Source organism: Topomyia yanbarensis, chromosome 2 (assembly GCF_030247195.1).
Source record: "Topomyia yanbarensis strain Yona2022 chromosome 2, ASM3024719v1, whole genome shotgun sequence".
Classification (NCBI taxonomy): domain Eukaryota; kingdom Metazoa; phylum Arthropoda; class Insecta; order Diptera; family Culicidae; genus Topomyia; species Topomyia yanbarensis.
Window position 1 is genome coordinate 32,522,343 of NC_080671.1, and position 25,132 is coordinate 32,547,474.

At 38.1% G+C, this 25,132-nt stretch overlaps 1 protein-coding gene across 1 annotated transcript in view; it reads left to right on the forward strand.

Moving 5' to 3' along the window:
- LOC131679390 (uncharacterized) overlaps positions 1–21,190 on the forward strand; it is a 58,393-nt gene extending 37,203 nt beyond the window's left edge. The window contains exons 2-8 of the mRNA XM_058960103.1: positions 3,953–4,190; positions 4,258–4,391; positions 4,576–4,873; positions 5,020–5,075; positions 20,173–20,413; positions 20,540–20,673; positions 20,762–21,190. Coding sequence (XP_058816086.1) covers positions 3,953–4,190; positions 4,258–4,391; positions 4,576–4,873; positions 5,020–5,075; positions 20,173–20,413; positions 20,540–20,673; positions 20,762–21,066 — 1,406 coding nt within the window. The 3' untranslated portion in view covers positions 21,067–21,190. The remainder of the gene's footprint in view (positions 1–3,952; positions 4,191–4,257; positions 4,392–4,575; positions 4,874–5,019; positions 5,076–20,172; positions 20,414–20,539; positions 20,674–20,761) is intronic.
- Positions 21,191–25,132: the final 3,942 nt, after the last annotated feature.

The window sequence follows — 25,132 nt, forward strand, 5'->3', positions numbered from 1 at the left end:
GCAAAGCTGTTGAGGACACTTTGTACGCATTCCATTGATTGTAGGCCAAGTAATTAAGATATTAATGAGGCACCCTCCCAAATAGAATGAAAATAGGCACTTTAACCTAAATATTACACTTTTTTGTTTAAAGTGAGTCAACGTCGACTTTTGTGGTAGTCGTGGGATACGTGCTAAGTGTAATAAGAATGTAATGGACATTTCCACAATTATATTGAACATATCCAGCTATTGAATCATAGTTTGGATAAATGAGAAAGGCGCAATTGCTCCACTAGATGGATTAAAATAGGTTTTTTAGAGACGTTTTACAAAAAGCTTCGTCACCAAGTCGCTTGTCGATATTTTTGTATTTTATCACATTTTGGACAAACTTTATATTAGATTGATTTTGAAATATAAGTGAAATGGCAATTGGTATAAGCGGGAATATAAATAAATATGTTTTCCCAAACTAATTTCCATGCAATCTTTAAACGCGATGCAAAATGGCAGGGACTAACCAATCGTCTCCGAAATTTGCGATAACAAATGTGACTGAATAAGTCCTGTGTTGAAATAGGCATATGCAGGGCCGCCGAAACAATTTTTTCCCGAGTAGATAGTAAGGTAGATTCAAGGTGATTTCTACCCGTAGTGACGACAATTCAGGTATGGTGTATGTAAGTGAAAGTGAAAATTTCCGGATAATAGCTGGTGGCTATTTGTTAACAGGCTGTATGACCGACGGCTCAGCGAAAATGTGTTTGTTGATTACTGACACTACAAATGTTTCACAGCTAAGTGCCAAATACTCTATTCTTTTAAATTTCGTAACATTAATTTTCTGTTCCCTCCAAAAAACCTTCTTTTCGCGAGTACTGAAGTACTCGAGTACAGCAATGACTAATGGGAAGATATCTCCGACGACGGACATCCCCTCTGGCTCAATGGAGGTCGATTTGAATATTCCTCCCTTGGCAAAAATAATTAATCTAATGCAACCGGCCACTGGACGGTTTACCTCCGGAACGAGGATAAGCCATTGAACATCATCGATATATCGCGTAAACTAACGAAACTACACGCGGCTGCCCTGTACGAAGAAGTATCTTGTCTATGTATCCTCCCGGGATGTAGAGATTGATGGTGTAGTCTTCGATAGGGGACTTAATTGCAAAATTTGAAACGCAAATGAAAAACTCAATGAATGCTGAAAAACGTGTTTATGGACACCAGTTTGTCGACGGTTTAATGAGAGAAACAATGTTTGCGTTGTGTATTTTATTCAACCGTGGATCGGAATACACGGGATCAGGAATCCTTTTTCGGCGACAAACGCATTCCATGTAGGTCCACACTCAAACAATAGACGTTTCGCGATGAAATGATAACACACTGAAACCTCCATTTACGAACCAAACTGGGGGTTCGTAAATTGAATTAGTTCCTAAAAAAAGTGTTTGTTATTTGGGATTTAGTTCGTAAAAAAAAGTTTGCTCCACATTCTTATTATTAAATTGTTGGTTGAGCCATATTCTCGATAACCATTACAATACGGGTATTTTGGGAACGGCCTCGATAAGAAGATGATGATAATGGACAACTGGAACATTTTTGATATCCAAGATGGCGACTTCTGGTTGAGAAAATTCTCGATAACCATAACTATATGGGCATTTTTTGAAAGGGCTTGACAAGTAGATGCTAAAAATGGACCAATGGAACCTTTTTGAAATGCAAGATGGCGACTTCGGGTTGAGAAAAATTCGCGAGTCATACCAATATGGGTATTTTTGAAATGAGCTTGATAAGTAGATGATGAAAATGGACAATTGGAACAGTTTCGAAATCCAAGACGGCGACATCCGGTTGAGAAAAATTCTCGATAACCCTAATTTTTTTGGGTATTTTTCGAAAGGGCTTGACAAGTAGATGGAAACGGAGAATTGGAACCTTTTTGAAATCCAAGATGGCGACTTCCAGTTGAGAAAAATCTTTGATAACCCTATGAATGTGAATATTTTTAGAACAGGATTGATAAGTAGATGATGAAAATGGACAATTTTCTTTTTTTTTTGCATTTCTTCTTAAAATAAGTAGAGGTGTGCACTGTTTTATCAGCCTAAAATTCACCAAGGTGCTGATAAATACATATCATCACTAATTACTATATCTATATCTACTCTATAATTATCCTATTCCAAAAATACCCATGTTGTTTAGATTATAGAGAATTTATCTAAACCAAAATTCGCCATCTTGGATTTCGGAATGGATCAAGACATAGATTTCCGTCATGTACTGTACCCCTTTCCGTAAATATCCATATTGTTCAGGTTAAAGAGAATTTATCTAAATCGGCGGTCGCCATCTTTGATTACGAAATGGCCCAGGACATCGATTTCCGTCATATATTCGTCAACCCCATTCCGAAACTACCCAACTTTTATTAGTAACAGTTAGCTAAGAATACGTGAAACTTCATACTGTACTGTAAAACCTCAAACTTTTTTTTACGAACTTGGTTCTTAAAAAAAGAGTTCGTTATTTCGAATTTATTTCGTAAAAAAGTTACGTAAATCGAATATTACGTAAAATAAGAGTTCGTAAATGGAGGTTTCAGTGCACTTTATATAATCGTAATGCTCTTTAAATATACAAATTTATCAGACATATCAGATTACCTTAGTTTGAATTCTTTTGTACAGTTCCATTCCGGGTAATAGGAAGGCGTACACTAAGATTGGAATGCTAATGAGAAAATGAGTACACTTAGGCATTAGAAGGTGATATTTGTGAAAGATCGCGTAGCTTCAACGATATTTTCAGTATTTCTTGTCAGAACACGCTCGAAAATCGGCACATTTCGTGGAACAATGGAAGTTTAGGAATCTCCATCAACAAGCCTTGGTTTAAGGGGATGGATAAGACTCATGATGGATGAGCGTCTCCGGTGTAGCGGGATGGTGGAGAGCGATCTCTGCGCTTATGGTGACGATTATCGCGACATTAAGAATGTTGTCTGGTCGTGCGACTAGTGCCCTAGCGCCAGATCTCCGTTAAGCAGAACCCTTCGGCCTTGTTCAAATTTGAGATGTGCTGGCTAACCTTGATCTCCCTATATGCTTCTCATATACATATTTTGAAACATGATAGATTGCCAAATTTAGTTACCTCTTCTCACTTGGTAGATAAGCAGCTACCTGGAAATGTGGTCCAAAAAGAATTCCCAGCGGATCCAAGGAGGGCAGTCAGTGATCCGGTTCATGATGTCCTAACAGTATTCTTCCGTTTGCCAAAATGCTTCAAGATTAATTTCTTCATTTCCCTGTCAATTCCTCTTGTGTGTGTCTTTTGCTTTCCTTATAAAAAGTCTAAGAGTGTTTCTCATTGTTTCAATTGTTAATCAAGTGCTTTGTCTTTGTAAATATTTCTAATTGCATCCTTTAGTTTGAATACAATTGCTTTAATATTTTTTTCGGCATGTTGATCTGAATTCCTTGTTTTAAGATTAGATGTGTCAAAATATATGCGCCTTAGTATAACTATAAAATAAAAATTTTAATTTTAAACTAATCCTAATTATTATACCATATTTTTCAAAAATTTAAATTGTAAAGCAAAGAAATTTGAACCTGAATAAAAAAAAAATTGTTGTGCATCGAGAATTTCAGATTTATGCATTTTGTGCGCATGACACATATGCTGTTGATTTCAGGTTTCAGTTTGTTCCAAACTTTCGGGTGGGTATTTCCCCTCTCGGTTACCCACGTGATGCGCCGGCCCTGGGCATATGACGAGGCACTGATGCTGATTGCATAATGACAGCATTATTTTGGGATATATATCAATTCACTTCAATAACCTGAACAACCCTTCTGCATTCTCAATTGCAGAGTTATCAAGTTTGTTACGTCATTCAAATTAATGTTCCCTTTTGGTATTGTTTTCCTCTTTCCTCTCAATTCAGAACCAGCCCTGTCGGTATGCAAAGCGAAGGATCCCAACATTGACAAATGCATCATCGACGTCATCGAACGGATCAGACCGAACATCGCTTCTGGCAGCTACGGTTCCGAACGGCAGCATCCCAAGATTGAACCGGTGGTAGTCGAACGGATCAGCATCGAGCGGGGCCCCTCGTTTTCGGCTAACTTCTCCGACCTGGTGATCGCCGGATCTTCCAAATTTATCATCAAGAAGCTGAAGTAAGAGCGGAATCATTTTTTAATTTTTTTGACTCACAAACTTATCTATTTACTCCACTCTCAATAGGGCCGACTTGTCGCAGAAGCAGATCAATGTCAGTGTGATTCTGCCTGTTCTGAATGTCACAGGCAAATACGTGTTGAATATGAACATTCTGGTTCTGCGAATCAGCGGCAAGGGCGATATTCGTGCACAGCTCAGTAAGTTAACTTTCACATTCAATTTCAAAAGGGTCGAAGAGACAGTTGTAAACAATCTTATTGTGCTGTTTATTCAGTTGCAGAGTGTAAAAGTTATCTTTAATCCACATAGTGGTTTATTTATGAAACTTTTTGGCATTTTTGAAAAATTCATTAAATTTACGTTTTTTGTCGAATTTTTCAGATGACACCAAAGCCATCCTGCGTCTGAAGTACTTCACCGAATCGGTCGACGGCAAAGATCTCGTTCGCTTCCGGCCAATCGATCTGAAGATAAAATTCGACAAGGCCTCGTTCTACCTGAAGAACCTGTTCAACGGTGATCCCATGCTGGAAAAGGTCGGAAACGATGCCATCAACGAGAACCCACACGTGCTGCTGGACGAGGTGAAGTCGTCTTTCGAGGAGGGACTTTCCGAGCAGTTTACCGCCACCGCCAACAGTTTGGTGAAACAATCGGAGCTGAAGGAGATTTTCCCAGAGTAGCAGGCAGTCATATGAATACTATAGTAGACGGGTAGACTGTAGACGACTGAGTGATTAGATCAGTAGCAAATCGTGGTTGTGAAGAATGGGGTAATAAAATATTAATGTAGGAATACGCGTCATGCTTATTTGTTTGAGAAAGCTGGAAGTGGCACGTGTCTTTTTCTATGAGATTGACGATTAAGATTTCCTGCACCGGTAAGTAGCTTTGAAGTAACAGCAGTCCAATTAGCATCATGGGGTCATCAGTTGCGAGTCTGATGTCTAAGTGGTTGATGAATCTGCTTAAACTGGTTGATTTTCCCTAATAAGGAGACTGCAGATAACTATTTTCTTTCAACCTTTCTTTTGTGCAATTTTTTGCAATTTTTAGGTGGCGGCTAATTTTTACAGCCAAAATTTTACTTGCTAGTCAAGTCTACCATTGAATTTTAAACAAAATGGTTATTGAAATTTTGAGATAAAGATTGTAGTACCAAATTCAGAATTTTTTAAACTATCTCTTTTGTTGTTTTGCATTATATCTTTTTACTTTAATTTGATAATGAAACAGAAAATTTACACCGCCTAACTTGCTATTCTTAGAACATAATATAAATCTTCAACCTTCCACCAGTAGACTCATAAAACATGACAAACTAGAACCTATTAGCATACTCCTACCCTAATCACAATCAAGATTATCAAGAGACAGGAATGGGACATTTGTAAATGCACTTGGAGAGGGGGGGATGTGTTCAGGCTTAATATGCAACTGATGACGTTCGTTTACTACCGACAGGTTGGCCCTCTACTGTTGCTGCTGTTGCTGCTGCTGCTGATGGTAGGGTCGGAAAAGATCAAGTAGGTACCTACCGACCTGGAAGGCAAACGGTGAATCTCATATCCTCAATTCACACACAATTGGCAATGAACAATGTCAAACGGATTGGTATAAATGGGATTGCTGGGGGAGGTACTCGGATTAGTTTAAGTCTATAATTTAGCGGTACGATTAGTGTTTACCGTTGTAAGCTAGCATTATATGGTTAGGGACTGTGAAGAAAGATGAAGCTCAATGTGATTGTGATTATTGTCGGGGTGCTTTTTGGAAGTTGCCGTGCTCGGTTAGGTTAGTTGGAGAATCGAAATGTAACAATCTACTACGGAGTTAAGTAAAAGTGATTTCTCCGAAAAAATAGGGTACTCGTTGTGTGTTTTAGAGTGATATGGCATTTTAACAATATCCTAAGTTACAATACTCTAATGAGCAATCGGTGCATTAAATGTTACAACTAATTGTATCAATCAGATAACGTTTCTCGAGAAGAACTTGATACCCAATCTTTATAGATCAGTTACTTTAATAGATACCTATAACAAAAACAATTTTTTGAAACTGATAAGTCTGCTATATGTATCATATTATCATCATTATCTGCTGATATCATAATCATGAGTTACACTATTCCACGTCCCAAAATTGAAAGTGAGCTCCAGAATGTATCACGATAACGTGCATATAAATTGCGGAAATCGTGACTAAAATCTTAAAATCATGAACACTATTCTGTCAGAAAAAAATCCGATTCAAAACTCACGAATAAAATATTGCGATTACGTGAATATAAACTACAAAAAACGTGACTTAGGTACTGAAATCATGAATATAAATTGCGCTACTCTGCCAGAAAAGTACTTGATTTTTGGGTCATGAATTAATGAACGTATTTTTCCGTGCAGACAATTAAAGTCCAATTTCTTTTAAATAGTCTGTACTGGAGTAACTTTGTCTCCAGACCCTTTACACTTGCAGTTCTAAATAAAAATTAAAGGTAGTAGATATTTAAATATATTTGTTGTATTTCGCCGTATATTCTATTTTGTTATTAATATATTACAATTAAGTCACAGATACTAGATACCAGGTTCGAACAAACAAGTTTAAAATATTTGTTCTGTTATTTGAACTAATATCCGTTAGAACAATACGGTCACCATACTGGCATATAATTATGACGGTCAGTTGAATATCAATTCTGTGGTCCACTATCAATTCAGTAAAACTCACGCACTAAACGGAATAACAACAGAACACCCTCTGAGTGTAACATCACAGCTACCTTTGGATATGCCGTAAATATTTTACTCAACTTTTACGTTTGAGGTGAACATCTGTTCTTGGTGTCTAAATTGAAGATTCTTTTCAGTTTTGGACGACACATAGGGAACTTGGCTTTAAACCCACTGCTCTGTCATCGATGTTACGTGATATCGTTATGGAATATTGGTTGTTTGGGAGCCATTCATATACAGTGTCTCGCAGCGAAAAAAATAATCTATAGTACACTTCCCTCCATGCATATTGCAAATTGTTGTTAGTTTTATTATCATTTTTGTTTTTATCTCGGTAATTCATGTTAAGTCACTCTCTTTCCCAACTCCCTCAATACATAACATCACCCCTAGGTGATATATTTAGAGCAGACAATTCAATGAAAAATAAGACTAACACGATTTTATTGCGCATTTAGCATCTTGTGTCACATATCTAAAAGCAGAAATGTTTTCAAATATAAGGGATTTTGGGATTAAATTACCCTTATTCCCTAACTTACACTATTTTCAGAAGACGAATATATCCCCTTTCAAATGTTAATATTGCTTCCTTTACAAAAAGGTATAAACTGCAATTTCCCGAGTACAAAAGAGTGTTTTTTTTTATTTTTCAAATTGAAAAATTAATGCACATAAAACCGTTGACAACCATTGTTCCATGCAGGGATGGAAAACACCTCAGAGCAAATAAAGGGAAGAATAAAAATCGCTCTTTGCACTTTTCGTGCGAACCACTGCTCTTCTCTTCAACAATAAACCTCTTCACTCCGATGTGTGTTGCTCCCATGTGTGCATTCTACTCCATGGTTGCACACATAAAAGAGCAGAAATAAAGAGGCTCTTTAGTGTTCATCTTGGTCCCACGCGCACGGAAGTAGGGAAGGCAACCAAAACATATTAAAAACCTGTTCTAATCCACCTTGCGGTGCAATTGTGCCTTTCTCAAGCATGAACACGAAAATTTGTTAGTTGCTTATATTTATTAAAAGCTTTCAAATATATGCATGCCAATTTTATTATACATGACTTGACAACTATATACAAGAAAAGAAATCATGATTCGAGTTCTAAAATTTTCCAAAAGAAAGCACAGACACGGTAATATTGAAAAAGGAGCAAAATCGGCAAAAAGTCCCAAAAACTCGATCTTTATAAAAAAAAATCGAGATAGGGTTACTGCGCCCGAATTCATCTTAGCACCTTTATTCATCCCACCCATTTGAACACATTAGTTAGAGCAGTGTGTGCTATCTCTGTTCAACGCATTAGCTCAAATGGTAGGATGAATAAGGGTGCATTGTACTCGACTTTTCGCTTCGTTCTAAAGCGAGTATTTTACGTTTTCCAAGCCAGGTTTTTTATTAATCTGCTTCTTAAGAACGAAGCAAAGATGTTGATGCCTATTTAATTCCAGGTGTAAAAAAGTGGGTACTTTATTGTTTCTAATACTGGGTACTTCTCATCCATTTCGATGAGGCTATGTCAATGGGTATATTGAGACTAATAATAAGTGACTAATAATGGGATCTTTATGAATTACTTCAAGCGAGATAACCTTCACATTAAAAATCGATTCGGAACCTGCACATTATCGGCTCCGAAAAAACGAATTTCTGTGTTTTTACGTAATTCGTTGTAAGTGTTCTACAAGAAATAATGGGTAAAACTATCCAAGTTGACGTACAAGCTCTTCACCCATTGAGTGAGTTATTTCACTTTTATTCCAATTTCTACGCATTAATGGGTACTTTATTTTACAGGTGTAGAAAGGTGTAGAAACGTAGAAAAAATATTGCTACTGAAAAAATCAATATCTCGTTTATAAAACTGGTAATAAGTTGGTCTCTAAAGAAATAATTGGTACTTATCAGAAGAAAATTTCAATTTTTTTGGGAAATTCACTTCAAAACTATTTTACTGAAAAAATTTTTTTTAAGGGTCACGCCAAACCAAATAAAGGAAATCACCGTAAAATAAAAGCCACTGACAATAGTTTAGGAATTGTCAACAAAATTACCCACAAATACTTCTATTTTTATTGTTCAGAAGAAATTTTTTTTATTTCAAAAATGTTGAGACAACCCTATTTTTACACTGAAATAAAAATTGTGAAGAAAGTGATTTGAAGACAGTGAATGTCTGGTACTTACGGGATATAAGAACTGGATTTTCAACAAAAAATCAACTTTTGACCCTTGGACAGAGGTAGTATATACGCAATCATTTCACGTAAAGAGTCACTAGGAGACAAACGATGTACCCCTTATTTTGTAGCGTTTTTAAAGTACTATCAGATTGTCATAACATTGATTGTCACTTTTTGCCACCTGCGGAATTATTTACCTTAAAAAATGTCGAATTTTGAGCAGAAAATCATCAATAACTCTGTTTATGTAAAAGATAATGATTTGGTCTCAGAAGAAGCAATGTGCGCATTTTTAAGAGCTAACTGTTGTTAGAAGTCGACTTTCACGAGATATCACCCTCAATGATTTTATATTAAAAAAACTGATTTTTTAAGAGTCACCCTAAACGAAACAAGGTACATCGCTGTAAAATAAAAACCGTTTAAGATAAAGTTTCGACTTTTTCAACAAAGTTACTCAAAATTAATTGCTCTATATTTCTTTAGAAGGTTGTATTCTCCTATCTTTTTTCATTCAGGAGATAATTTTTTAATTTCAAAAATTGAGAAAGCCACCCTAATGTGACAATCGTACTGAATATGTAATATATATTTCCACTATTCTATTGAACCAGCCATGGAATCGTAGTTTGGGCAAATGAGAAAGGCACATTTGCACCACAAGGTGGATTAAAACGGATTTTTATTCGAAGATTTGTTTCTAGCCATGTCGTCTATTCACTTTCCTGAAAAGGCAGAGGGACGTAAAAGACAAATGACGGTGAAATGGAAAATGACAACACAATACAATCGCAATACAAAACAGCATTCTTCACTCCCGAAGGAACAATGAACCCTACCGATAAAGCCTATGGCTCTTTACCAATCTAGGTTATGAACAATAGCATATCCTTGAGATTTAGCTCTCTGTACATAGGTTTATCTATGTAGGGAAAACCAAAAATTCGAGTACGTAACTGCATTACTACAATATGGTTACATATCAGATAATATGAAGTTCCGCAATCTTATTCATGAAGATCGCACGAATAACACTCAGCGCGCTGAAAAGCAGCCAAGTGATAATTGAGTTGGCAATGTCCAATCACTGCTCTGACTAGAATATTACTGTTGATCTTGGAAAAAATTCAAGACATTTTTGGTCTCACACCCGGCAAAAAAAAATTTCATTTGAAGTTAAGTTTGCAAGCTACGCTAATGGTTGGAATGTACGGATAGAGCCCAAGAGCTTGAAATTTTACCCAACCCACGGACCGTGGTAGAATTAGCTCTGGACCAACGAAGTCAGTCGCAGCGCTCGCTCTAGTACCGGAATGACTGGATATCCATCGAAGGTACATGAAAAAAAATGTTCTCAAAAATGTGAATAAAGTGCCATCAATTCCGGAACAATCACATTTTCACGCTACGAAAACAGGACTACGAACAACGATCATATGTTTTATGTTCGATTTCCCTTCAGTAACGCACGTAAAACGCTTTTATTAGTGGAAAGATTTGTGTTTTTTTTATTATAATTTCATTCATGGTTTTCGCCATGTCATTAGAAAATCGGTTTTCTCTACGTGAACTAGTTCACAACTTTGTGAACAGTATTCATAAAACTAAAGGTTGACTCTTGATGTTATTCATAGATTTTGGAACATTTGTTCGCAAAATCGAAACATTCAGGATATTTTCCCGTCCAAACTTCGTGAACTTATTCATGATACTTATTATATTGGTCACGATCCAATACCCGTGCTCGTGAAATGGTTCACGAAATCATTCAATATTATTCCTGTATTTGTGAACTGATTCATGATACCTACTACAATCATCACGTCTGATCAGGGGTGTACGTGAAATAAATCACAAAATTATAAAATATTCATGTATTCGTGAATTGGTTCATGAATCTTAGTATAATAATCTCGACTTTCTATGCGTACTCGTGAAATAGTTCACAAAATCAGGAAATATTATTTGTGTTCGTGAACTGATTCATGATTCCTAGAACATGATTAACGATCTATTTTGCGTACTTGTAATATTTAAAAGATTTCCCTGATCATTTTCAATTTTATGCAACACGGTAATGAAATTTGCATGTGAACTTTTTCATAAAATTTGGAATATTATTTGTGGACTTATTTTTCATGAATTGTCCAGCTGCTAGCGTCCAGTAATAGGTACGAGCATTAGATATAAGAAAACTATTAGGACCTCGAACTCGTTATTCATTTGATAAAGTTCAGTGTGATGTCTTGACAGAAAACGAAACCAAAGACCCTAAAATCAAAAACATAAATCTATACTCTTGACTAAAATATCACGACATCACGAACATAAATCACATTACTCGTGATAAAAATATCAAAAACGTGACTGGAATCAGGAATCAGAATATATTGGCTCAAATGGCACGTTCCCCATACATAGTCGGGGATTTGTGCCTTGCCGTGTGTTTTCATCATTTCCTGAGCGGAAGGAAAGGACAAGGAGGTGTGGGGAAGTAGACTTGGAAGGGTGGGAGAAACAGCACAAAACAAAAAATAAACAACAGGTAAATTAAACTCACAAGTAGTTCAACTTGCCTGCGAATAAGCCTAAAGCTCTTTACCACATTGGATAAGAAACTTTAGTATGTCTCTGAGTTTCAGTCGACCAAACATGGTTTCGTCTATATAAGGACGGCTGAAGACTCGTAATCGCAATTGCGCTAGCGCTGGGCAGTTGCATATCAGATGATATGAAGTTCCGTAGTCGGATTCACAAAGATCACATGAAAAAGACTCAGCGCGCTGAATAGTTGCCATGTGATAATTGAGTTTGCAGTGGCCGGTTAAAGCCCTGGTCAGCATGCCGCAGTGGAGCTTCGAAAAATGTAAGAGATTTTTCGAAACCACTGGGCATGGTTGTTCTAGAAACGCCTTTGTTTGGCGACACGTTTGTAGATTTCTCCAATAATTGCGGTGCTCGGACGAAGCCCAGGACCGTATTTTTTCCCTTATCCAACTTGTCGAAATTGGCAGCGCGGGCTCAGGACCAACGAAGTCAATCGCTGAACCTGCCAATTCGTCAGCCCATTCATTTCCAGTAATACCGCAATGTCCGGGCACCCAGACAAGGTAGATAGTGTTGACAATGCTTAGTTCTTCGATTTGGGTTCGGCACGCGATCACTAGCTTGGACCGGGATTTGTCTGAGCTAAGGGCCTTGATTGCAGCCTGACTATCGGAGCAGAAGTTTATAACTCTGCCGGACAAACTCAGTTGAAGGGCCGATTGCACCCCGCACATAATCGCAAAGATTTCTGCTTGGAATACAGTACAGTATCTACCTAGTGAGTGAGATTGTTCCAGTCTCATTTCACGACAGTAGACACCAGCACCAGCACGTCCCTCCATCAGAGAACCGTCAGTGTAACAAACCACTTGCGTTTGTTGTTGTCTTTCCATAAAGCCAGACAACCACTCCTCTCGAGAGGGAATCTTAACATGGAATGTCCTGTAAGGAAAACTACAAGTGAGTGTAATATCGCTGGGAGCAAGAATATCTTCACCCCCTGTAACCATTTGTGACCACAATCGTGTATGACTGGTAGCAAGATCAACATGATTACTGTTCCAAAGCCCAGTAACCTGCAGTCTGTATGCACATGATAGTGCTTCTTGTTTTAAGTGTATGTGTAATGGTTTGATATTTAGAAGTGCCTCAAGAGCAGCAGTCGGAGTCGTGGTGAAAGCACCAGTCAACGCCATGAGCGCCATTCTTTGCAGATGGTTTAGCTTTGACTGGACTGTCACCACCTCTCCCCTCTGCCACCACACAAGGCATCCGTATGACAGTATTGGACGTACAATTGTCGTGTAAATCCAATAGATGTATTTAGGTTTGAGACCCCAGGTCTTTCCAAAAGTTCGTCTGCACTGCCCGAAGGCCATGCACGCTTTCTTGACTCTGAACTCAATGTGAGCAGACCAATTCAGTTTGGAATCCAATATGACTCCAACGTATTTGACTTGATCTGCACACAGCAGCTCAGAATCAAAAAACTGCAAGGGACGAACCCCGGTTGTTATTCGCTTCTTCGTGAAAAGAACCATTGAAGTTTTGCTTGGGTTAACTGATAGTTTAACTTGTCGACACCACTGTTCGACAGCTCTTAATGCCTGTTGCATCAAGTCAAAGATTGTTCCGATGCAAAATCCAGTAATTAGTATTTGGTAATCGTCAGCAAACCCGTAGGTTGGAAATCCAAGCTCATTGAGTTTCTTCACCAAGCCGTCAGCTACTAAGTTCCATAACAAAGGTGACAGAACGCCGCCCTGAGGACAACCGCAAATACTCAACTTCCGTATCTCAGCCTGTCGCAGTGACGAGCAAAGTATGCGGTTACTAAGCATTGCGTTTATCCAACCTGAGATACATGCAGGTATCCCATGACCGCGCGTCGCTTCCAGAATAGACTGGAAGGACACATTGTCAAAAGCACCCTCAATATCTAGGAATACACCCAAGCTAGATTGCTTGAGCGAGAAGGCTTTCTCAATGTTGTAAACAACATCGTGAAGCAGAGTGATCGTGGATTTCCCACACTGATATGCATGTTGCATTTTGTGCAGTGGATATTCAACTAAACTAACGTTCCTGATGTGATGATCGATTATCCGTTCCAAAGCTTTCAGAAGAAAAGAACTTAAGCTGATAGGCCTAAAACTCTTGGCTTCTTCATAGCTTGAGGGCCCCCCTTTGGGAATAAATCTAACAGTTATTTCTCGCCATGCTTTCGGGATATACCCGGTAGCAAGACTGGAAAGTAAAATCTTTTTCAAGACATGTTTAAGAATATCAAATCCCTTTTGCAGTAGCACGGGAAGTATTCCATCTTTTCCGGGTGATTTGTATGGAGCAAAGCTGTCAACTGCCCACTTGACCGATTCAGTGGAGACCAATGTGCGTGCTAACGCCCACGAGTCCGAATCACCAGAATGAAATCTGTGAACATTGTTTAACTCCGGATCGATACAACCTGGAAAGTGTGTGTCGAAGAGACAATTAAGAACATCTTTTTCCTCCGTCACATAAACACCATCTCTGGTTTTTAAGGAGTTCATCTGAAAATCATTTGATTTGGAGAGAATTTTATTTAATCTGCTAGCCTCGTTCAGACTAGAGACATTAGTGCATAGGCTTTGCCAGCCAGCCCGTTCTGCAGATCTAAGACATTTCTTATATGCACTACGAGCTGACCTGAAAGCCCTGGAGTCATCACGCTGACGCCGGTTCCAAGCTCTTCTCATAACTTTCTTCATTCTATCAAGCTCAGCCCTCCACCAAGGGGTTCCCCTAGTCGATTTAACAGTACGAAGTGGACAAGCTTCTTCGTAGGATGCTAATATGAATGAGTTTGTCGTATCCACGACGTCATCTAAGTCGTCTAATTGACTAATTGTTGGAAAATATCCATGAAATTTAGTCGCCAAGTTTTCCAAAAAGAGGTCCCAGTTTGTAGATTTAGGATTACGATATGTCACCACATTGAAGGTGACATCAAAATGCTCGAAAAATATATATTTATGATCGGATAGAGACGGTTCAGTTTCATTTGGAACCTGCCAATTTCCCAGTTCATGCAAAATTCTATCAGAGCAAAGTGTTATGTCTAACACCTCCTCCCTCCCAGACCTCGCAAAAGTTGGTCGGTTTCCCACATTCAGAATATGGAGATTTGTACTACTTATGTACTCCATCAGTTCAGAGCCTCTCAGATTGATGTCTGAGCTGCCCCAAATGATGTGATGAGCATTCGCATCACTGCCGATAATGAGCGGAAGCCCATTTCTGCTACAATATGATACAACGCTTTTGAAATCATCAGAAGGAGATGATTCGTTATGCGGTAGGTATGCTGAACAATATATATATTTTTTGTCTACGTTTCCGACAGTCATTGTAACTGTGACAACACAGATATCGCGAGTTGTGAGCTCCGATATGAGACACGCGTCAATAGCCTTATTTGTAAGAATGCAAGCACGAGGCATTTCACGTGGGTTAGTCATGCCTGTCTTGTTGTAAGCAATGAAGGCAGTGTTAAGTAACTTTCCAAAATAGAAGTTTCCTTTATGGAAATACGGTTCTTGAACCAATGCTATGGAAGCTTTACCTTCCTGCATGAGTCGAGATAAATTCATAGTTGCTGTACGTTTATGTTGGAGATTGACTTGTGCTATTCTAACCATTGTTGATTAGAGAACTGTACATTTCATCTCCAACACAAATTGCACAACAACTAGAGGACACCAAGCGAGTTGGGATGTTAACGCATTTAGCGAGCCATATCAGGTTTAAATGGGACATGATCATTTGATTCCCACGATTTGCGAAGAAAATAATGGTCCACTGTGTCAGAGATTCGCATAACACAGCAAGGGCAAAACCCAAAATGCTCCGTGCGCGACTGGCATATTTTAGAAAATCCTGTATCCTGTAATCATGAGCATGAACCACTCTGCTCATGACCAAAATATCACGATAACATCAATAGAAAGATTCTTAAACCATGAACATAAATCCAGCTAGTCCGACAGAAAAATCCGATAGGAAACTCATAAATAAAATAACACAGTAAGGCGATGAGAAATCACGAAAATCGCGAATAAGCTCCTGATATCATGAACATTGTTTGACTGCTGGCGGTGTATTCCCAAATTAAGAACAAGAATCATAACAAAAGCTAAACATGTCCAGCGAATAACAACAGTAACCCAATCAAACATTCAAATGTAACGATATGTATATATCTGAGGCGCCCTATTTTTTTGGAAACATGAATAGTTTAATGAATACGAGGTTTATTATTAATAATTTCAGGAACCCGTTCGCTGTTTTTGTAAATCGGTCGGTTCAGGAAATCGTGATCTTTGTTTCATGAATTTATGGACGGATTTTTTTCCGTGTAGATAGTATTTGATATGCTGAGTTCTTCGGTTTGAGTTCGATATTCGATTAATAATTTCGATCTGCTGAACTAAGTGCTTTAGGACAACCTGACTGACAGAGCAAATTTTACCGCAAATTCCCTGTTGAGGTGCTGATTGTGCGCCACACAGAATCGCTAAGATTTCTGTTTGAAATACGGTACAGTATTTACCAAGCTAAAAGGGTTTGGTCTAATCTAATTTTACGACAACGGACACCAGCATAGGCTCGTCAGTGTAACGAACTACGTATTCTTGAAGTCGGTTGCTTCATCCAGCAAGACAGCCATTCCTCGGGCGAAATCCTCACATTGAAATTTTTAAAAGGAAAGCTACATGTGAGTGTACTACGGTTACTGAGAGCAAGTACAACTGCGGATGGAATTGCTTAGCTTAAATTTTGGCCGGATATCACACAGCCTCTGGGCAGATTCGTCTGTACACAACAAAATTTGATAATCGAAGCCCAGCAAAACTTCACCGAATTACCATCAGGCGAAAATTGTGATAGATCTGCAGTTTTGTTTAAGCTTTCAGTAATGCCAATCGCCTCTATCGGCAACAGTTTCATTACTTCCCCGTACCGTTATTACGATGTCTTCCGCAAATCTGATGACCTCTGCATTCCTAGACAGATTGAGCGTCAGTTCGCCATTGTACATCTCTTTTCAAAGCGTGAGACCCAGGATAAAGCCTTGTAGAACGCCTGCCGTCATTCTTCCAAGCTCACGTTATATCACTATCCGAATAGAGGACACAATACACTTCACTTTCCACGAATTCCGGACCCTGGTTCTTCGATGAACCGTAATCGTTCTCCCTAAATGTAAATGTTAACCTGTTGACTGTAATCCTTTCCAAGAGTTCCTATATTGTATTCAGCAGGCATATTGTTCTATACGATGAAGAGTCCGCAGGAGGCCTATCTAGTTTTGGCAGTAGCACTGTCTACCTCTTCCATGTATCACAGAAGTACCCCTCGTCTAGAAGTTGTTGGAGATTTGTATCACTTCAATGTAATCTTGTTCTATCTCACCGTACGGTATAATTGGCTAAATAGTTGGATCGTGCTCCCAGATGAGCCCTTCAACGAGAATACGGGGTCTGTCCCGAAGTCGACGATCTCTTCCAGGTTCTCTGCTGATCATAATTTTGGCTAGTTCTACTTCCGGCATTCGCGCTACAGGTAGTATCAGCTATTTGTATAGAGCAAGTTTTGCGCGTACCTGTAGGCTACGGGATTATAGTTGACTACGTAAACCTCGGAAAGGCCTATTCGCAGCCACAGCATGTCATTCTACCATGTGGTTATCATTGTTATCGCATGTCACTAGTGTTCCAAGATATAATCTGGTACCGTACCCCATCGGTTCCCTCCTCGTAACTAACACCGTTCGAACTGCCATGCTTTCTCCAGCTAAATTACCTAGTGGACCGATCCTTTTCAAACTTTCAGCCGAGAAAAAAACCCATTAGTAAGCTTTAGGCATACGCTCGCTTCTAACGCTTGACTCATTCATTGGGTTCTGTACAACATCTGGTTGCAGCTTCTTCTGTGCGGAAACTCACTTTTTCTTCGTGTCTGCCTCAGATTTGACCTCCTTGGGATGCTTCTGTAGTGTCTTCTTCCGTAGCGCTTGCTTCACACTGGCCAGTATTTCTCCATGAGCCGTAGTTCTGGTGCGTTGGGGTAGTTTATGTCATTGGGAACCCCCTTGGCTTCGTACCACTCCAGGACAATATTTGAATAGTGATACGAAGCTCTTCTCCGTCCAAAAGATCGTATGGCCGCACAGTGGGACGGAATCAAAAAAAGCCGGACATTGATATTTGCGACGAAACTATTGATTATAGCACATTGATGTCTTCGGAAAGGTTTCTTCATTTTTTAAGTAGTTTAATATAATGTTGGAAAATTTTTATTTAAGGGGGTATATACGCAGATAAAAAAAATAACTTTGCAAGTTGTTGCCAAAATTGATAGGCATGTATGGAAAGTTTGTAGACGAAATGATTTTATGAAACTTTGTTGAAGTAGCGAAATGGCTATCTGTTAAGCGAAAAAAGTTATTGGGTGAAATTGAAGTACATGTCGGAATACCCCCTTAAAAAGTGTTTTTTCATTGTAACTTTTTTATTTGATTTTTTACAGTTTCTCGATGTTCTAGAAAGTTGTACATGCTTTCAAAACACACCTTTTTGTGGAATAGACCAACTCGCTATATCTTCGTTTTTAGGGTGTATGTCTGTTTTTTTGGTTTTTCTGGGCTAACTTTAAGGGGCTATGGTTTGTAGAGTAGCAGGTAGTAGCAGCTATATTTATTTTTTGATGTTCAGCAAGAAATACCCTATTGATATATATATAAATCATGGCGGGATCTAATAGGATCCTTGGAATAATGTGGAGTAAAATAGACTAGCTTTTCAATAAATTATTTGTATTATGAAGCATGAAAAATAAACTTTTATGCGAAATTAATAAACATTTGAAATATTACAGTTCATTCCATATATTTCGACATTCAAAGTTAATTTTTTTTGTTATTAACATGCTCATAAGTCATCAGTGTCCTGCCAATCATCTTCTTCGTCATTGGATGAACAAGGTAATAATATAACCGAGTATTCTAAGCAACGAAATACCTACTACTCTACAAACCATAGCCCCTTAAAGTTAGCCCAGAAAAGCCAAAAAAACAGACATACACCCTAAAAACGAAGAGATAGCGAGTTGGTGTATTCCGCAAAAAGGTGTGTTTTGAAAACATCTACAACTTTCTAGAACATCGAGAAACTGTAAAAAATCAAATAAAAAAGTTACAATGAAAAAACACTTTTTAAGGGGGTATTCCGACATGTACTTCAATTTCACCCAATAACTTTTTTCGCTTAACAGATAGCCATTTCGCTGCTTCAACAAAGTTTCATAAAATCATTTCGTCTACAAACTTTCCATACATGACTATCAATTTTGGCAACAACTTGCAAAGTTATTTTTTTTATCTGCGTATATACCCCCTTAAATAAAAATTTTCCAACATTATATTAAACTACTTAAAAAATGAAGAAACCTTTCCGAAGACATTAAAGTGCTATAATCAATAGTTTCGTCGCAAATATCAATGTCCGGCTTTTTTTGATTCCGTCCCACTGTGGGCCGTCGTGTTGCTTCAACAGAGGAAGCAGACGCTTCTGTGGTAGCTCCTTGAGGTAGATTTCCCCGTTCACTGTCCCGGTAGCCACGAACAGCGAACTCCGTTTGCCATTTGTGCAGATTGCTTGCTAAATCATGTATTTATTAACAAACTTTGAAAGTTTCTGCTTCCTTACTTCCTGCGGAACATCAAACTTGTGTTGGGCGGTGAAGAACAGTAGCCCCGGAAGCTACCGGAAGTTCGCCTTGACGTAAGCCACATCATCCATGATGCTAATGATGCTTCGTTAGCATCTGGGTTTAGGGAAAGGCACAAATCCCCGACCTCATACGGGGAACGTGCCATTTAAGCCAATATATTCTGATTCCTGATTCTGATTCCTAGCGTCTGGGTATAGGTACAATTTCCGAGTCTGTGACCTTTCCACCGTTTATATATTCCAAATAAACGAATATATTTTTACAAAAAAAAAAAACTAACATATTCAAAGTCTTTAACACGGGAACTTTTTTTGAACCACGCACAAACATTCTGTATTATTTTAAGCTTTTATATTTTAATCCCTCCTTACACCCTTATAATTTTTGTACTAGATTGTCTCCTACAAAGCTCTGGTGCAAAAGTCGGATAGGAACTATTTGATACTAACACTCGGTTAAATGAAATAAACTTAAAGATCAGACTAAACCAAAATTTCTATTACACAGTTCTACAGTTTAATGCAATTAGATCAGTAATGCGAAGTGTGCCACTTCGAGTTTTATTTTTGGTCTCTGAATATAGCGTATACAAAAGCGAAAACAATATGGTTCGCTTTAGTTATGAACTTTTTTGTTGTTGAGAATTCCTTCCTCTCTCACCTCTTACTTGGTCTAACACCAATTATCCGTCACCCTGTATACATTACGCTCTCCTCAAATCATCAATTTCAGCACCCATCCTGACGGCCTGCGCTCGCGACGATCCCAAGTTCGAGAAATGTGTCAAGGAGGTAGTGGAGCGAATTCGTTCCAACATTGCGGTAGGAAACTACGGCGAAGGTCAACCGCTGGCTCCACCGCTTGAACCTATTTTCATCGATCGAATGCACATTGATCATGGTCCCAGCTTTCAGGCCACTCTTTCCAACGTGACAATCAAAGGATCCGGAGACTTTTCCATCCGACGGGTTAGGTGAGTTATTGCAACAAACTACTATCTACGAAACAATTATCATCTTCGGATAATTAACGATGGATCACAATGCAAACTCATTCTCATGGATTAATCAATGTTGTTTACTCTCGTTTCAAACGCCAGGCTTGGTATAGACGATAAGATGATGAACGTTAGCGTGAAGCTTCCCATCATGCTTGTAAATGGACAGTATTCGTTGGATATGCGTTTACTGTTGCTGAGAATCACCGGCCAAGGAGATTTTGATCTGCTGCTAAGTAAGTGATTAGCGAAGGAGCTTAATCGATTTCAGAAAACCCCTTCGTTTCCAGTAAAAGATACTTAAGTCGATTAAAATTATTCCAGATAACACGATTGCCAACATGCGGCTCAAATACCATCTCGTGCCGGGAGAAGACGGCCAGGAGAAGGTCCAAATGTATCCGATCCAGGTGAAGCTGCGGTTCGACAAGGGTCAGTTCAATTTGCACAATCTTTTTAACGGGGATCCGGAGCTGGGTCAAATCGGAAATAGTATCATTAACGAAAATCCGCTTATTCTACTCGAAGAAGCGAAGCCTGCCTTTGAGGAAGCTTTAGGACGAATATTCAGTGAAATGGCCAATAGTGCGATCAGTGGTGCAACTGAGCTGGATATTTTCCCGCTTTAATTAGCCACGTAGGCAAAGTAAGCATGATCGTTTGATAAATTTCTATTTTGTTGCGTGTTAAAATAATGCGGCACAGTCACCTTCAATTGAAATAAATAGATTTTTGATACTGATGACTAACTTAAAAAAATAGTTTGACTCTAATGATTTGGCGACGAACCGTGAAATGAAGTGAACCATCCTCAACCTGTTTCGGAACAGACTGCAGGTTGTATAAAAAAGCAACAGTGATGGGATGATATAGCAAATATCTTTATTTAAACTATCAATTTACGACAGGATTTTGTGGAATCATACACCACTACCATAGACAAGCGGAAACAGCAGAGTAGGTAAAGGTGCACGGAAATACTGTACTCCTAAATATCTGAATAACATGATTCGAAAACTAAAAGAATCACGAACAATACGAAATTAGGATCGTGAAAAAATACAATGTTTTCAGAACCGTTTTCAACTCTTGTTCCGTAACGTTATCTAGAATATCGGTAATTTTTACGTAAGCTAAATTATCGAGTCAAGTAGAGTTGTTATCGATTCTGTTATTTTGTTACGGATCGAGAACTAGTTTGCAAATATAAAAAATCATTGTTAACAATCCGGTCATTGTACCGTCGTGCGGTGCTACTTTGGATATGTGGGACTACTTTGCACACTTTAGTTTTTCAATATTTACTAACAGACGCGCTTTTATTAGTTTTATTATACCTTTGACATTTGTAGAGCCATGTCTTTAAACTATGTTGCAAATGCCTTTTGTCATTTTTTACACTGTTTACCAAAACAAGCAAAACATTTAAAGGGTCGATAAAAATGATTGGAGGTTCATAAAATAAGACTTCTCAACAAAACAGAAAATTTTAAGTGGGCTGAGACTACATACTGTTTTTCGGAAAGAAGCAAAAAAATGAAAAATGGCGTTTTCCGTTTCTTTCTAGTATATAAGGATCGGTTTTTATGAGCATTCGAAGATTTTTGTGTCTTTAAAAAAGTTGTTGTTAATATCAACAACTTTACCGAAGATACCAAGCCTCTAAACAATATTTTGAGTTTATTCTTATTATTATTGTTATTTTTCAAGAGATGCTCTGTATAGTGTTGTATAATTTCTTTGAAGACATTGACCCTCCAAAATTGGTGGTTGCGACATAATGTGATCTTGGCCGTGAAAAAACTGGTTTTGAGTCTTTATTTCAGAATTTTTGACATAAAAAGTGCATAACTTGAGAACGTGACCTTGTGTACTAATTATGCCATCAATTTAGCTCTCAAATATACGTCATAAATAGCGCCTTATTTCACTTTTTTTATTTTGAGAAATTTTCAATTCCACCGTGTGCCTATTTTTATAATTGATGATATGAAAATTTTTTAAATGCTCTTAAAAACATATTGTGACATACCAGAAATAAACTAAATATTGCCATTTTTCATCATTTTCCTTTTTTATCTACGTAAAACAAAATGCAGTCTCAATCCACTCAAGTTTTTTTGACAAGTAACGTTGTAAATGTTAAATTAAAATGAAGCCCTCAGTTTAAAAATTGCGATAAATGGGTGATGCTTTATTGTTGAAAAAGCTTCTGACATCAGTATAAATTAATTATATTTCAATAAAAGTAAATAAAACTGGTTAATTTTTATTTTATATCGAATTCAAGAAGTGTGCAAAGTAGCCCCCAGCTAGTCCACAAAAAATATTTTTGAACGCTATATGAACAACTTTTTTATGTGTGAACCAATTCTGCTCATATTTGACATAAATAATACATACACGATGACGATTATTAAAGGAGTTATAATTCTTCAAAATTGAAAAAAAAAAATACCGCACGACGGTATCGAATCAGTATTCTTGATGTATTCCCGACCATGAGAGAATAGCTGGCCAATAACACGAGCATATTCTTTTCAGGTATCATACCCAAAAGTTGATATTAGTTGTATATTTCATGTTTTTTTCTGTGCGTTCTTATTACAATAGGTTTAATATTTTATCTTAATATTATCTATGTATTTCAGTAATACCTTACTGTAGTATATTCTCTGGCATGAATACATAAACGAGCTATTGTATTATTACAGAATAGCTCCTTGCAGTGATTTTTGTTATTGAAAAATAGAAAATATTTGCTAAGCTTTTCATTCTTAATATATTTCCTATGGATATTGCAACTCGCCAGGGTGACAATGTAGCACTGTGTGGAAATATACCTATTTTTGGGCTTTACACTCCGTAGAGTGTATTTGTTTACGTAAATTTTGCTCACCGCTGTTTTGTACCGTTCACGTTTAGTTATAAATTTTTGTTCATTTTCGCGTTTGTGAACGGTTATTTTTGTGCAGATAGGTGTAGTAAGTTTTGTTGAACATTTGTGTATAATTAGCATAGGTCACCGCTCTCCTCTTTCTGTTGAATTGATTGCTGGTTTTGCTGCAAGGGAGATGACAGCTATGCACCGAGGCAGTGCGTCGATTTGTTTTGGTCGTGAGGAAGGCGGCCATCGAGTTTTGGCCAGAGATAGTGAAAGACCACGGACAAATACAGACGTCCTTAATCAACGAGTTCGGGACAGTTTCCAGCCACAATAGCCATAGTGCTAGGATGGCCATATCAGGCCAGTAGAAAAACCAGGACAGCCCTGCCTCCCCCGTCACCTTTCAATTGACTGTGCCTTCTCCACATGTTTTCGGCAGTTAAAAGATTCTGGGGTTTGGCAGGCAGAGTTTCGGTAGTTAAAAAGTTCTGTGGGTCTGGGAGCAAGAGCTCTGCCAGAATGTCTTTCGTCGGAATTCAATCCTCAAGCACTTTTTCGGACGTACACACACGCAGTTCTTGCTACACCACCATCAGACCATCAGTGAAAGTTTCATGCTGAGACGTTTTGAGCACTAAATACTCGTGATTGACATAAAGCAGAAACATCAGCGGTCTCAAGTAGCTTCCCTGCGCTATACCTGGCAATCTCCAATGACAACCATTATTTCTCGATCTGAGAGCTAGGATCGAAAGAGCTGCAAAATCTATCGTTATTTCCAAATTTCTCCATTTTATCTGAAAACTGGCGTATAGGTTGGTGTAAATATCAGTTTGAACTCGACATTCCATACTCTATGTTATGTAGAATGCGAGAGTCGGAAGGTTGATCGGTGTTCAGTGTACAGGCGTGAAACCATGTTAATCGTCTATTAGGTATTTTTTATGTCATTTATTTGGCACGGCTTAATGCATTAGCTTACCTAAGCCGTGGATCTTTTTATATTAACAATGTGTATATAAAATATTCAAATCGAATTTTATTGTATATCTATCGGATCTTGTGTACGCGATTTGTTACTTTGTGTAAAGGATTTATTTCTTGTGGGATATCCATTGCATTGCATTGCTTGGGGATTAGTCCGGTTTATCGTTTTCGTTAATGCTATTCATTGCTATTTTTGATGTTGTATGAGTTTTCACGATTACCTGGTTTGAGTTGTTTGTAGAACCTACGGGTCACAATAGTGTATTCGTGTTCCCTATCATTTACTATATTATCGGTGGTGCTGGCAGTTGATTGGGAAATTGTGGGCGCATCACAAAGATCGGACACGCTGTGCGTAGGTTCTGTTGCTCCAGCTTTCGTTGGTGCCTGAGCTGCAACTCCGGTTGTTTGTAATTGTGTTTATGTTGATGAGGACTGTGTTTCATTAGAGCTACATGTACATGGTTTCACGTAGTGTGTCTTCTTGTAACACAACTGACACGTGTCCTTCATATAGGCACAACGTGATTTGAGATAAGGTTACACCATCAATTTCATATTGAAAATTTATGTATGAAGGAATACATTTCGTCACTCGCATTCTGTTACGGCTTTTTACGAACTACACGGACTAGCACATTTCAAAGTCCAAACAATTGGCGCCCAACGCAAAATCAAGATATAAGGTGAATTGCGTATAGAGTTAATGATGGCGATGAGGGTAGGGAAATTACAATATGTGTCGACAAATTTTCGGAAATCAGGCGAATGTTAGAAAATAGTGTTGAGGAGGCAATTAAATACCAATCTTTAGCACAATA